Source organism: Rattus norvegicus, chromosome 6 (assembly GCF_021556685.1).
Source record: "Rattus norvegicus strain SHRSP/BbbUtx chromosome 6, alternate assembly SHRSP_T2T, whole genome shotgun sequence".
Classification (NCBI taxonomy): Eukaryota; Metazoa; Chordata; class Mammalia; order Rodentia; family Muridae; genus Rattus; species Rattus norvegicus.
The window spans coordinates 30,441,124-30,455,770 of NC_141539.1; the positions used below are offsets into that span (position 1 = coordinate 30,441,124).

Below are 14,647 nucleotides of genomic sequence, written 5' to 3' on the forward strand. Positions count from 1 at the left end.
CAACTCCTGAGTATTTATCCAAAGGATTCAAAGCAAACACATCCAAAACACTTACATTTATCCCTGACGATTACAGCAGCATTTACAGCAGTTAAACTATGGGACCAACCTAGGTATCCAACATAGGGCAACGGGTAAAGAAAATGTGGTTTATATATACAGTGGAATTATATTTTTCAGTTCAGAATCAAGGCACGTTGTTGAAAGAAAAATGGAAGTGGTTGGAGGCCATCCTACTGAGTGGCTTAGGCCAGTGTCAGCAAGACAAATGCCATGTGTTTTCTCTACTGTAGTTCCCATATCTTCTATAGATACACGAAATCATTGATGAACATAGGAAATGAAAGTAGAAACAAAGGGGAGCCCAGGGGACCAAGGGTGACTAACGGCAGAAAGAGAGGCGAGAAATAGAACGAGATAATGTAAGTATTAAGAGATAGGAGATAGGGGTTGGGGATTTAGCTCAGTGGTAGAGCACTTGCCTAGCAAGCGCAAGGCCCTGGGTTCGGGCCCCAGCTCCGGAAAAAAAAAAAAAGAGATAGGAGATATAAAGGGAATTGCTCAATAAAAATCAGTACCTTGGAGGAAACTGAATAAATTTCAAAACTTTTGGCAAAGATTCTGGGCAATGCTTGTGGATGCATTTAACTTATTAATGAGAAACTTCAAACATCCCGTTCCTGGGGATCCTTGGCATTCATTTGATGTTTTGAAAAACTAGATCCCCCTAAGATCTTAGCATACAACGCTCTCTCCCAAACGGAGCACTGTGTGAGATAGAATCCCACAGCCTTCACGTCATTATGCACTTGAAGATGACCTGGAACTTCTCATCTTTCTTGTACTCCCACCTCCCAAGTACTCAGACTACGAGTCCGTGCTACCACCCATGCCTCCAATGGGACATTATGCCAAGACACCAGGGACTGAGTCAAGGTGTCACCAGTACCAAATGGTCTCCTGAGCCAGGCATATGGAATACTCACAGTTTCTAGGTTGCCGATGGCTGCCACGAGTTTAATGTCTGAGGGTCTCAGAGAGTGAACTGCGAAGAAAAGAGTTCCCAGGGCAAGGTCAGATCTACCACTAGGTAGGCAGAGAATGCCTGTGGGGGTACACAGAGAAGACCCACACCCTACAACCTCAGTATACCACCAAGACTAGATCTGCTGGCAAGTTCAGGACCCTGTACTTACTGTGACCCATGCTCAAGGCTCCCTGCTCTGGAGGCCTCACTATTAACCTGGACTTGTCCTCTCCAAGCCAATGTCCCACGGCTCTTGCCTAGCCCTTTCCTCTCGCCTCCCACTTACCTGTGACTCTGCAGTTTTGATCTACCATTAATAGGCGATGAGCCAAGAGACTAAAATTAAGGTCATCTGGATACCCAATGGTTAACTGTAGCTTGTGGTCAGTGACTACAAAAATGCAAATCATATGCAAACAAATTATGTGCAACTCTTTAACCCACATGACTGAATTCCTAGAAACCCAACTTCCTGGCTGTGTGATGGGAGGATTTAGATGTAAACTAAAAGATGCCATTTTCTAGTTTTCTTAAAATAAGTTTTTAAAGTGGAAACCTGAGTAAAGTCACGTGTGTGTGTGTGTGTGTGTGTGTGTGTGTTTAACATCCATTAAACCCAACCAGTCACTTAAGATGTAAAGCAATTATAGCATCCAGGTCTTAGAAGAATCTAGCCCATAATAGGCCAGGATGACTAGAATGGCCAATGTGGCTACATGGCTGTCCAAATACTGCAGCCCTTTAATACAGTTCCTCATGTTGAGGTGACCCTCAACCACAGGATTATTTTCATTGCTACTTCATAGTTCTAATTTTGCTACTGTTATGAATCGTACATGTCTGATATGCATGATATCTGATATACGACTCCTCAATGAGATCATGACCCTGGTTGAGATCATGATCCATAGGTTGAGAACGGCTGAGACAGTATGGCGAAGGGCTAAGGGAGAAAGGAACGACCAAGACGTAGAAGAGAGAGGGAGGCAGAGCCTCTGTTGGCCACAGAGCCTTTACTGTTCATGGCCTGTGGGCACATACCTGACTTAGAAAGCACACTCAGTTCTAACTTCTTTGGCTTGCAAGGGAATGAAAAATTCTTCAGGGTCCGAAACTGAAACCAAACACACAAAACATCAGTTTCCACGCACAGAAGAAGTATCGCCTGCTAAAACGATTGGTGTGGAAATGACCTTGCCCTTGGCTACCTAGGCTCAAAATCCAGAAGCAACACTTGTGCATGGTCACATTTTCCCAACTTCCATACTCGGGTCCCCTGGCGAGCGAGGGCACGTCTCTCTTAATGAGGATTTTAGCAAGCAGCATGTGCACGTCTTGGAATAGTGCGGTGGAGGGGGAAGGCAGACGACGAAGGAGAACAAAATGAAATCTTCTGGAGGACAGCCATGGGTGCACAGCAGCAGTGTTCCCAATGCTGCTCAAGCCATGTAAATATTAATGTTTCTTATGGAGTTTTTATTCCAATTTTAAAAGAAGAAATAATTGAAGGACCTAGTTTATTGAGACTAAATATAAAAAAAAAATCTCAGCGCCTCCTCGTTCATTAACAAGCGTCCCTCTGTTATTTGGACACAGGAAAGACTGTGAGGCAGTGCTCATACTTGCGGCTGCAAATGGGTAAACATGAACCCAGGCGCCTCCTGCATCCCCTCCAGACTGGCAAATGGCTCACTGAGAGCGGAGGGGAGACACGGCGGCCAGTATGCAAGTCTTTAGGGCAGCATTGGCCTCTCTGGGTACGGGTGACAGGAATCCAGAGGGGCTTCTTTGTCGGAATAACACAGCAGGCTTTAGGGACACAGGAAGTGCTGGGGTTCCTGACAGGAGAGGCAGGCAGAGCATGAAGCCCTCGCCGTATCTCCCAAGCGTAAGTTAATTTCTTGTGAATTACTGATTACAGTAAGAGATGTCCAGCACTTATTCTCATCTCTTATCTTGTGGACCTTCTGGGAAGACCTCACCCAGATGCCTCCGGATAACTTACAACATCTGCTTCAAGGTCCACAGTGATAACACACCCATTTATAATGCTGGCAGGGCACTTCTGGGAACCACCCATCCATCTGTAAGGATGATGAGCCCCAAATTTCAGGAGCCAGGGTAACGTTCTGCCAGGCAGCCTGACTGGCCTGAGGAAGCAGCTCCTATGGCCCGTTCTGTTAAGGCTTTAATGAGGTGTCACCAACCAGCTCAGAAATTTGGATTTTGTTTTTCACAAGAAGAGAGCCCGCCTTCTCCCCTGCCCCACACCTCCCACCAGGGTGAGAGTCTTACCACTTGCTGGGGCTGCGATGTGTTTTCTCCAGAAGAGCCGTGGATTTGGGAGGGCCCTAAAAAGACATACACAAGCAAGTAAACAGAAATGATTCAATTCTTACCACGTGTGTGTGTGTGTGTGTGTGTGTGTGTGTGTGTGCGTGCGCGCGCGCAATGGTACCTTCCCCAGTCGTTCCCTGCCTTATTTTGTGAGATGGATCTCTCACTGAGCCTGGAGCTTAGATTGGTTGGACAGCAAGCCTTGTGGGATCCTGACTCTGCCTCCCAGCACTGGGCTTACAAGTGCACCACCATTCTCAGCTTTCTTACACAGGCTCCAAGGACTGAACATATCAGTCTTAGACACAGACTAATCTCAAAGCACCACTGACATGGTTTTTAAATTTGAACTTAACTCTTACCCAAACTTTATATCCTTCCCCCTACAAGCCCAATTATCTACATGTCTGCATTAGTAATGTCCTTTATAGAAGAAAAGCACAGATTCCATTTCTCTAGCTATCATAGTTTGGGATAACGTGATTCCATTAGTACATTCCATTATGGTAGAATAAGCCCCAGGTCAAGGTACAGAAGTATTGTCTAAGATAGGCCATCACCCCATGGCCCACATGGGCACATTATCAGATTGTTGTACTCCTTCCTTGCCAAGAATCTCCCAGGATCTTAATGTTGGACAGACAGCTGCCGTCGTGTGGAGACCTAGGACAAAGCAGGGAAGGCACGTGGCATACTAGAATGCTCTGAAGGGCACTGATTGAGACGGGGTCATCTTGGGGATTCCTAGAGGCCACGGCTGTGCTAAGTACCTAGGCACAGCTGTCAATTCTCAAGGGGTCTTGTTGAGTTAAGGCACAAGAGAAGACAAGATAGGCACATAGAGCACAGAGACACACTCCTTCTCCCAGCATACTTCTGGCTACATAGCCCTTGCTGGCCTGGAATATATATAAATCTGTCAGGCTTGGAGCTCACTACATAAAGCAGGCTGGCCTCCAACTCACAGAGATCTGCCTGCCTCTGACCATGACTGCTGAGATGAAAGGCCTGTACCACTCTGCGGACCTCTGCATGATTTTCCTATTGCAACACAATCTTGCTGTCTGTCTCAGCAGCTCCACAGTACATTTTTAGCTTGATACTTGATCCTGGACTGAGATCCCTTTCCCTCTGATGCCCCTTCTCCTACCTCTCTGCCCAGTGTGCACTGTGGATCTGAAGAGACACTAGGAAAAGCAAACGTGACCTGAGAGACAGAGCCTGACCAATTTTCCACCCCAGCCTTCTCCTGCAGCTTTACTTTTTGACCCAGAGAATGATTTATCTCAAGTTGCATGAGGGAGAAGTAGTACATTTCCAGTTCCTACCCCCGGAGGGACCAGTTTCCATGAACAATGCCTGCAACCCATCTCCAGAGCTCATTGGCTCTCAGAGTTCCCAGAAGCCCGTTTTCTGAGCAGAGAGAGCTCTATGGTAGGAAATCAATGAGGTATGGACAAGCATGGAGTGCTGGAAAAAGCTGGGACACCAGGTCCGTGACTGGAGGGCAAGAAAGAACTGGGTAACAGAGAAATAGAGGGAGCTGGACTTGAACACCACACATGTCATGCTAAGCCCTGGGTAATGAGCCATGACCAGTCTCGAAGAGATGATTTGAAAGACGCTGTTACTACGGTGGCGGGAGAGATGAGTTGGCAGGGTAGAGAGGTGAGATCATTCAGCCTATGCTATTCCCAGACCAGGATAGCAAACGTAAACTAAGTTGTAGCCACTGCTTCCGTCCAGCTCCTAGGTAGTCAGAATGGGTACATAAGATAATTGTTTCAATCCTTCTGATAATTCTATGAGATGAGCATCACAATTTCACCTTATAAGCAGCAAAGTGCGATCCAGAAGGTTCAAGTTACATTGAAGTGGACACAGGTAGCGAACAGAGAGTGGAACAGGTAGTGGCCGAGAGGTTCAAAACAGGCAGCCTGGCTCACTTAGCTACATGGGTCATGTTTGGAAGCAGTCAACAGAGTAGAGAAGCCACATGCCCAAGACCTAGACCAGGCCTTACAAATGCTTTCTGCAAAAGTCAGATGGTCCACATTTTAAGTTCTGTAGACCCTCAGGTCTCCTCGCTGACGTGACCACTCCATTCTATCTACGATTTCACTATTGTGAAAGTGTCTGCAGCGGTGTCCAGATGCATTAACTGTATCTGCAGAGACGACAGTTTCTATCCTACACAGTGCTCATGTGTGGTAAGGTGCTTTTCTCCCTTTCAGTATTCAGAGCCATAGAAAAGTGTAGAACTCTTCGTGGTATCAGCAAACAGACCCTAAAGTTTCCTTAGAGGTGCAAAAGACCTCAAAGAGCTCACACAATGTGAAAGATTACTGAAGAGTCCTGTAACCATGACAGTGTGGTCCTAGCCAAGGGTAGACGGATCCACGGGGCAGAAGAGAGTCCAGAGAGGCTCAGAAAAATAGAGTCAACCAAATCTAACAATGAAACAGAAACAATATGGTAGAGAAATTGCAGTCTTTTAGTGCTGGAGTTGCTGGACATAGATATGCTCCCCCAAAAGGTTAAAAATGACTTTAGCTCATAAGTTGCACAAAAATAGACAACAGGCCAGATTTGACCCATGAGCCTAGCTTGCCAACTAATCCATGACTTTCACTGGCTCTGAAGAGAGGCCATGGGGTGAAAGGGAAGTGTGGCCCTTTATGATGCCACTAGCCGTCTCAGGGCGCTCAGAGTGGGTGGGAGACTGGAAGGTGGAAACACTGCATTTAAAAAGGGAGGAAGGAGGGAGAAGAACCAGAAACAGACGGTGCCCTGAGACATAAGTAGGCAGATATTACACTCAAGCACAAAGGGAAGATTGGAGGTAAGAAGTGAAGAGTTTAAGAGACTACTCTCAACACCTTCAGGGCTGGATGTCGGGAGAGCTGACGTGGCCAGGCAGCTCCCAAACCAGGACCAGCACAGGAACACAGCCTGTCCCCTGGTAGACTAGCTGCAGGCAGCAGTTAGACAAGAGTAGGCTGTCCGGAACCCTGGTCCAAGCAGCAGCTTTCAATTTCAGACAGAGCTAAGAGCTTAGACACCCTGAGTCTTGTCAACTTCCCCAAGTCTTGGTGTCCTCATCTGTAAGATGGGTGTGATAGTGCCAGCCTTGAGCAGCTGTGGCATGGACTCTTGAGGCTTTAGTCCTCCCCAAAGAGGTTAATGGGTAATGGTTACTGGCCAAGGGGAGTCATTTTCTTCAGTGGTGTAGACCCTGGTAAGGCATGACCCATGCTCTTTAGATAGCTGCTCCCCACTACCCCCGCCCCCAGCTCACCAAAAAACCATATTTAAAGCCAGTGGGTCATAAAACCAAAGCAGACATGAGAGTAGAAAGAAGACTGGTTAGGAAAGGGGAGGAAAGGGGAACGGAGGGGAAGGAAAGGGAAGGGAGGGGAGGGGAGGGGAGGGGAGGGGAGGGGAGGGAGAGATGGTAATGGGGAGGAATATGACCAAATACATTATGTGCACATGAACTTGTCAACGAGCAAACATACATTTGAATTTTTGGATATCTGTTTTTATTTTACGCATGGGTGTTTTGTCTGCATGCCTGCCTGTGCATCACACGCATGCCTGGTACCCAGAGGCCAAGAAGAGGGCATCGGACACCCTAGAACTGGAGTTACAGACGGTTGTGAGCCACTGTGTGGGGTCTGGAAATCAAAGCAAGGTCCCCTGGAAAGACCAGTCAGTGAGTGCTCTCAACCACTGAGCCATCTGTCTAACCCCCAACCCCTAAATAAATACATTTTTAAAGGCAGGACACATGGCAGAAGTACGGCAGTGAGTCGTTGTATTGGCGAGATCAGCATCAAGGAGACCACTCAGATAGATAATCCTTCAGACGCTCCCAGTCTGAAGCCTGAGATTATCCATGCATCTTTAGACTCTAGAGCCTGCATTTTCAACCTGATAATAGAGACGCCAGGGTAACTACGCTGAGCTGTCAGAGAGGCTGTGCCTTGGATTGAGAGAGCAAGTCTTAACTCTCATGGAAAGTTACAGCCCTTTGTCCTGTCCCCACTGACTCTTGGGGGGGCGGGGGAGACTTAGGAATCATTCGCTCATTCTTATTCTTTGCTTTCTATCAGGTATGTGAAAAGGAAATTCTGTCTGTGCTCCCCAGTGCCTGAGGCCTTGTGGCAGAAACCATCAAAGCACTTGCAACATCACTGACCTCCAGTCATGGGGTCTCAAGGGAATGTTTGCCTTCTGGAAAGTTGTTTATCATGAGTCTGGTAGATCTGTAAACAGCTCCCAGGTCCCTGAAAAACTCCCACCTCAGTAAGGTCAGTCAGGGAAAAAACATGTATTTTTCCACCCTGCTGTTAAGTGAGGGAGAAAACCACCTGTGTGTGCTCTGAGGCCCAGGCCTGGCAGTGATCAGTCATTTGCATTAGAGCTGCAACCTTTGGGGTTGGAAACTAAAAGGGATCATGACAGGAGGCCTTGATGAGATGGAGTGCACAGAGATATCTCCCTCAGAGACCCCCTTTTAATGCAGCAGCTCTCTACTCCTTCCTCGATATCTAGACACTGCTCCCCACCCTCCAAGAAAATCCAGGTTGCATCGGACTATAAGGGGTCTAATACACAAGGCAACCATTACAGAAGTCCCATGGGTGGCACTCATGTTCTTCCAAGGAAGAACCTCTACAAGACAACCCATTGGTGCTAGTCTAGCAGCTGGCCACAGTAGGTGGGGTGATTTTTTTTTTTTTTACCCAAATCAAAGCATGATACACACTCTAACTTGCACATTTCCTTGATGTCTGTCCACTTTGAGTGTGCCCGAAACACAATTTCCCACAATCCATCTCTTCCTTGAGGAAGAACAGCCCCATCTGGGGACCTTGATCACCACGCATTCAACCTCTCTATCTCTTGACTTGCTCATCTGTAAAATGGGAATGAGCCTGGCTTCCTCACTTTCTCCCTGGAGTTTCTGTGAGTATCAAAATCTCAGTCCAAATAAATTGCTTAAATTGCTTCTTGTCCATATTTTGTCACAACAAGAAAACTAACATACTGTCCCCGAATTGTCACCATATGGAAATGTGTCCTGGGGCTACACCTACAAGACCACAATTTTCAGCTGCTCTTCCAGTCAGTGTAGATTTGCCACCACACTGGCCAGCAAATGAACAATATAATTCCATTTGAGGAGACAGAACCTCTAGTCATGGGCCATGAAAGTCATTAGAGATAATCTGTAAAGTCCTGAACCAATGTTGTCTAAATATTCAGTGTCTAATGACAGCGGCCAAAGGAAGACCCTGCCACCTGCTCGGGGTGGAGACCAGTATGCCTTCCCTATTTCCTCACTCTTCTTAGGGCCCCCCCTTCCAACACCACACACCCTATTCTCTAAGGGATGACAACCGTGCTCGTGGGACAGGGCATGTTCACAGTTGACTGGCTGTTTTACGGTTGACCTATATATTTTACCCTTGGCCTATATATTTTTCTTGACTTTGTTTTGCATCAAGGGAGCTCTTGAGGTCAGAACAGAAAGGCCATTGAGGTCCCTCAAAGCTAAATGGTGGTGTTGGTAGGGAAAGAATGATAGTAAGGGAGCCCCAAGAGGAGAGGAATCTTAAGGAAGTGTGGGGGTGCCACAGGGTATCTCCATGGGAAAGGTCTCCTCCCAGAGATGGGGTTAGGGTTCGTGATATGAAAGAAAAGAACCTTCCATTCAAGAGCGAATGGGGGCCAAAGTTGGGAAAATTGCATTGGTCCCTTTCGGAGTCCACCAGTGCTCCTGCTCAGAGGCTAGGATGTAGCTTGGTGGGAGAATGTTAGGAGTACTTCTCTAAGGACACCAGGCTCCAACCCAGCCAGCCCACTCGGTAGAGGGATGCACCTTGCCCCAGACTGGACATGTGTGCCTCCCTTCCTTTGCACCCCTTGTCTGTTCTTCTGGCTTTATTTCAAGCCAACTAGTTCTGTAGCACATCCCACGTCAGACTTCTCTTGCACTCATCCAGTCCCTCAGTCCTCAGAACCTACAGCTGCCGTCACATCTCTCTGAGCCTATGCCGGGGCTTCATTCTCCTCCGGGAATTCTGTGAGACCCAAGCTCTCTCCCTAGAGGGTTCCTAACATTTTCTTTAGTATCTGCTAAACAGACTCAGCCTGACTTGGGTTCTCCCCAGGGTGCTCAGACAGTTAATTGACAGCGGCAAAAACTCCACGTTGAGGGAAATGATGATTGACAGAAAGTCCTACAAACCTACAAGGTACAGGTGACATTCCGGGAAAGTAGACTCTGGAGCCCTGAGAGAAAACTTCACACCTGTGCTAGAGGCTCAGAGCAGGGATGTGGAGGCAAATGTGGGTGACAGCGAGGAAGGGGACAGGGACAGAAGAGGCAGAGATGGAGGGAAATGTGTGGCTTCAGGTTCCCAGGATGAGTGGCCATGGCCTTGGCTCTAGCCTTGGACTTGATACTAACTTGGGTTCCTTTGTTTGCTAGCTGAATGTCTCTTGTTAAGCTACTGAGCCTCTCAGAGGTCTCATCTTCACCACGGGAACAATGGCAGAGTCCATCCTCAAGGCAGGTTGCTATGGAAAGTCAACCCTCGTCAGCTGGATGTCCCGCGTCCACCGACCACTGCGGGCTGGAAATACTTGGAAAGCTGTATCTGAACTGAACAGGAGCAGCCGCCACAACTTCCTACATTCGCAGCTCATTTGTGTTGAAATCTACCCAGATACGGTTAAAAGGCCACTGGTGCTTACTGGGGTGTCTAGACCAATCCACACACACATTATACAAGGAGGCTGAGCACTCTCACATTGGAGTATTCTCAGAGGAGTGGTCTCTGGGAAGCCACTCCCTGCTAGGACCAGGGGCAAGCTGTGTGAATGCTTGGCCTAGGGTTTACCTCTCTCTTCTAGGGAAATTTAGTTTGAAGTGAGTCTTTATTGGCAATGGTCTCAGTGTCTGAAACACGAACCTTTTATGTTTATATTTTCTATAAAATTGATCGCCTTCAGTTTAGGCCCCAAAAGACTATCATGGGGAGACTTTTCAGGGAGGCTGATGCAGTATGCAGGAAGCATAACCAGCCAAACCAAGCAGGGAAACATGCAGTCCCATAAGTGAGCGATATCACGGAGAAAATAGAGCAGGTATCACAAAACTTTGTATGCTGAAATTATCAGCAAAAATCATGTGACTTCTTTTTAAAACTATGTTTTCCATACTCGAGGTTTTCATAAGAAACCAGAATAACAAAGTTATATTTATATGATAATTAAAATGTGGCTTACTATACTATATATAGTATAGTAATACACACTGCATATTTAAGCCAAATTAAATAAGTTTATGAAGAACTAACTGTAAAATAAAAACAGCAGTTTTCAAAATCATTTTTTTAAATCTGTCTTAACAGCAAATTAGATGCAACTGAAGGAGAAGGGAAGACATAGGTGGTACATGTGTGGGGATAAATCCAGTAAGTACCTAAAGGGACTGTGGCATTGGAAGAGAGGTGACAAGGCAAAAGCCCTGAGGAAAAGGCAGAAGGATTCGGCAGCAAGGCAACGTGGGTGAAAACCATCAAACCACAACTTATGGACACACCAGGAAGACCAAGCAAGGTGAATGCACAGAAATCCATAGGATAGGAAATAAACAATCAATGTGGGCTTGACGTGTGTATGCACACATGTTTATATTTTGTGTGTGTGTATGTACATGTTTGTAGGCACATGCGTATGTAGATGCGTGTAGACACTGGAGGTTGACGTCAGAATCCTCCTCTATCATCTTTCCACCTTACTCTTTATTGAGGATCCTGTGCATTTATTTTGAGGCAAGGTCTCTTGCTGAACCTCGAGTTCACTGGTTTTTAGCCAAAACTAGCTGGCAGCAAGCCCTCGAGAACCTCCCAGGCTACCTCACTGGCACCGGGGTTACGGGTGTGCTGCTTATGCTCTCCTTAAAGGTACAGGTTACATGCCTGGCTTCTTATGTGGGTTCTAGGGATCCTAACTTAGGTCCTCATGCTTGAGCAACCAGCAATTTCCCAACTGAGCCATGTCCCCAGCCCACACCATGGACCGTCCCCCTTTGCACATGCTGTGTGGAGTGACTTCAGCTTCCACCCAGCTGCAAAGTCCACCTCCATTTCCTTGAATCAAGGCCAGCCCTGAAACCTGCTTTAGCTCCCAAAAGCAGCAGAAGTGATGTTGGGGCCTGGGTATTAGCAAACCTCTTTGGGAGGCTGGAGAGATGGCTTAGCGGTTACAAGCACTGGCCGCTCTTCCAGAGGACCCAGGTTCAATTCCCAGCACCCACATAGCAGCTCACAGCCGTCTGTAACTCCAGCTCCAGAGGCTCCGACACCCTCAGCAGACATACTTGCATGCAAAGCACCAATGCACATGGAATGCAATTTTTTTAAAAAAGGAAAAAGGAAAACTTCTTGTGGATTTTCTTTATGTTCTCTGCTAGAGGGGGTCATTATGTAACATGCAGGCTGCCCATTAGAAATTCCACAGGCAATGTGGAAATATAGCAAGAATGCCAAGGACCCAGACGTGTCATTTTAGATCAGTTCCAGATCAGTTCCAGACAGCACTATTGGGCTCGAGGTGAGAGGCTCTTGATGGGAGCTTCCCAAGCTGCAGATCCCTGAACTGTGAGAAAACAAAGCCAGTGGTTGCTCTGAGCCACTGAGATATAGTGTAACTTGGCACGCAGAGAAAATAACTGCTATACAGAAAACTGCTCACCGGAAGTGGTCCTTCAAGTGGACAAACTTCTGGTACGATAAAGCAGAGAAGAGGGAATTGCTTGGGAAGGGAGCTCAGTGGTAATGTAGTCCGTGCTTAATACATACAGGACTCTGGGTTCAATCCCCAGCACTGCCAATAGATGGGGATAAGGAAATGGACTAAGCCTCAAATAACCAACACCAACACTCCCACACACACCAAAGAGGGCAAGCCGACTCAGTGGGTAGAGGCAACTGACAGACCAGCCTGACATCTGGGTTTGCTGATGACAGTCCGTGTGAGAAGACAACAGAGATGTACATATAAAATCCCACAACTCTTCAGGAAGATGGGGGCCGGAGACAGAAGATTCTCCCAGCAGCTCATAGGCCAGCTAGTCCAGAGTACACAGCTCTGCAGAAACGGGGCCCCTACCTCAGATACAAGAGAGAAGAAGGCAACTGACTCCAAGAAGCTTATTCTTTGACTCCCATACACCCTAGCACAGAGACAGAGTGTGTGGCAGTATACGTGTCTGTCCATCTGTTTGTCAGCCAGCCAGTCTGTCTCTGTCTGTCTTTCAGTCCCTCTCACCACCTATACACGATGATGAGGATGATGGTGATAAATTATTTTAAAAGGAGGGGCATGAGTATTGAAGCTGTAGGTATTTAAAAGATGAAAGCAGGGGTTGGGGATTTAGCTCAGTGGTAGAGCACTTGCCTAGCAAGCGCAAGGCCCTGGGTTCAGTCCCCAGCCCTGAAAAAAAAAAGATGAAAGCAGAAAATCTGATTTTAAAATGATTTAACTTTAGCCATTGCTTGGGGACTGGGGACATGGCTCTGTTGGTCAAGTACCTACTGTGTAAGCGTGATGCCCCACACCCATTGAAAGCTGAGTGCACAGCACACATCTGTAACTCAGAACTGAGTGGGGAAGGAGGGTGTGGAAGCAGGAGGATTGAGGATTGGAGGAGCTCCACTTCCAACCAGCCCAGCTGGAACGATGGCTTTCAGCTCCAGTAGGACATGCTGTCTCAGAACAATGAGGTGAAGAAAGATTCAAAGATGACACCCCAACACTGACCTCTGCTCTACATGCATGCACACACGTGCACATGCCCACAGACTTGTAACACACTCACACACTCACACACACATATACACACACTCATACACACTCTCATACACACACTCACACACACTTATACACACACTCACACACACACTCATACACACACTCACACACACTCACACACATTCACACACACACACTCACACACAGATTCAACATTCACTAATGATTTTTAAAAATTAAAAATTTTTTTTTTTTTTGCATTTTAGGAACAAGGCAGAAGCGTCTCAGTCTCACGGAAAGCACAAACTGAGTCACTGTTAAGATGCCCAGAGTCAGATGTGTTTGAAATGTTGGTCTCAAAAGGATTTTTTTCTGAATCCTCTGCCTCATGATCCCCCAAAACCTTTCATTTTGGTGCATTTCAGAGACATTCAAAGTGTACTTACAAACAAACCCATAGCTAGCATCACACTTGCTGATGAAACTGTATAGACTTGGGGGTCTGCTTCATTTGGGCGTTCTTATTTATTTGCAAGTTCTTTTTATTTTTAAACAAAGTTTATAAAATTAAAGAGAAGAAGAAAACACTTCCTGTTAGAACTTGGAAGATAACAGCGCCTCCAGCATCTCCTCTGTGCGGAAGTGTAGACAGAGTTTCAAAGACCTCAGAAACACATGCACACAGAAGAAAGAAAGATGGAGGGGCTGGGAGGGAGAAGAGAGGCCCAACCACGTTGTGATTAGAGAAAGTTCCCACAGAGAGGCAGATAAAATATATGAGAATTTAGTTGGGCTCAAAACTCAACATGTAAAAACCAATTTTTACTACTTTATGTCTATAATAAATACTTTTAAAATTAAAAAACTAAATCCATTTGCCACACAACATAAATATCATCTACCTAGGGATGAGTTGATCAAGATACATGCAAGACTTCAACAAGAGAGCTTGGCGAACTTTGAACTAAAATTTACATACATAGTCATGATTTGTATGACCTAGTACTGTAAGCATTCTTTATCAAAATCCCAACAAGACTTTTTAGAGTAAAAATGGACGAGCCGATATATTTATAAAACGATTCAAAACCAAAACTCTTCAAAAGAAGGAGAAATGGAAAGAAAGTTACGTTGTAAAATTGTAGAACATACCTCGTGCTACCAAGTGATGGCAATGTATTATGGGTAGAGAAATAGACAAAGAAGCTTGCCAAGCCTATCTGACCCTGGTGACCCCTAACCTGTGAAACAAATGGCTCATCAGAGCAGTGGGAAACAACTGACTTTTCAGTAAATGGTACTGAGGCAACTGGGGATCTGCACAAAGGAAAGCATAACAAACACGAGACACAAGAAGAAATCAATCCCAGCTGTACCAAGACTCAACTAAACAGAACAGCAGAGACAGAAGGAAATGTGAGGAAATCTTTGTGACCTCAAGGTAGGCACTCTTAA

General features: G+C 46.3%; 1 protein-coding gene across 3 annotated transcripts in view; it reads right to left on the reverse strand.

The window, feature by feature from the left end:
• Plb1 (phospholipase B1) overlaps positions 1-14,647 on the reverse strand; it is a 136,076-nt gene that overhangs the window by 104,489 nt on the left and 16,940 nt on the right. For all 3 annotated transcript variants that reach the window (XM_087552239.1, NM_138898.2, XM_087552240.1), the window contains 3 exons: positions 3,323-3,378; positions 2,069-2,141; positions 987-1,045 (listed from right to left, as the gene is read on the reverse strand). In XM_087552239.1, the coding sequence (XP_087408365.1) occupies positions 987-1,045; positions 2,069-2,141; positions 3,323-3,378 (188 nt within the window). The remainder of the gene's footprint in view (positions 1-986; positions 1,046-2,068; positions 2,142-3,322; positions 3,379-14,647) is intronic.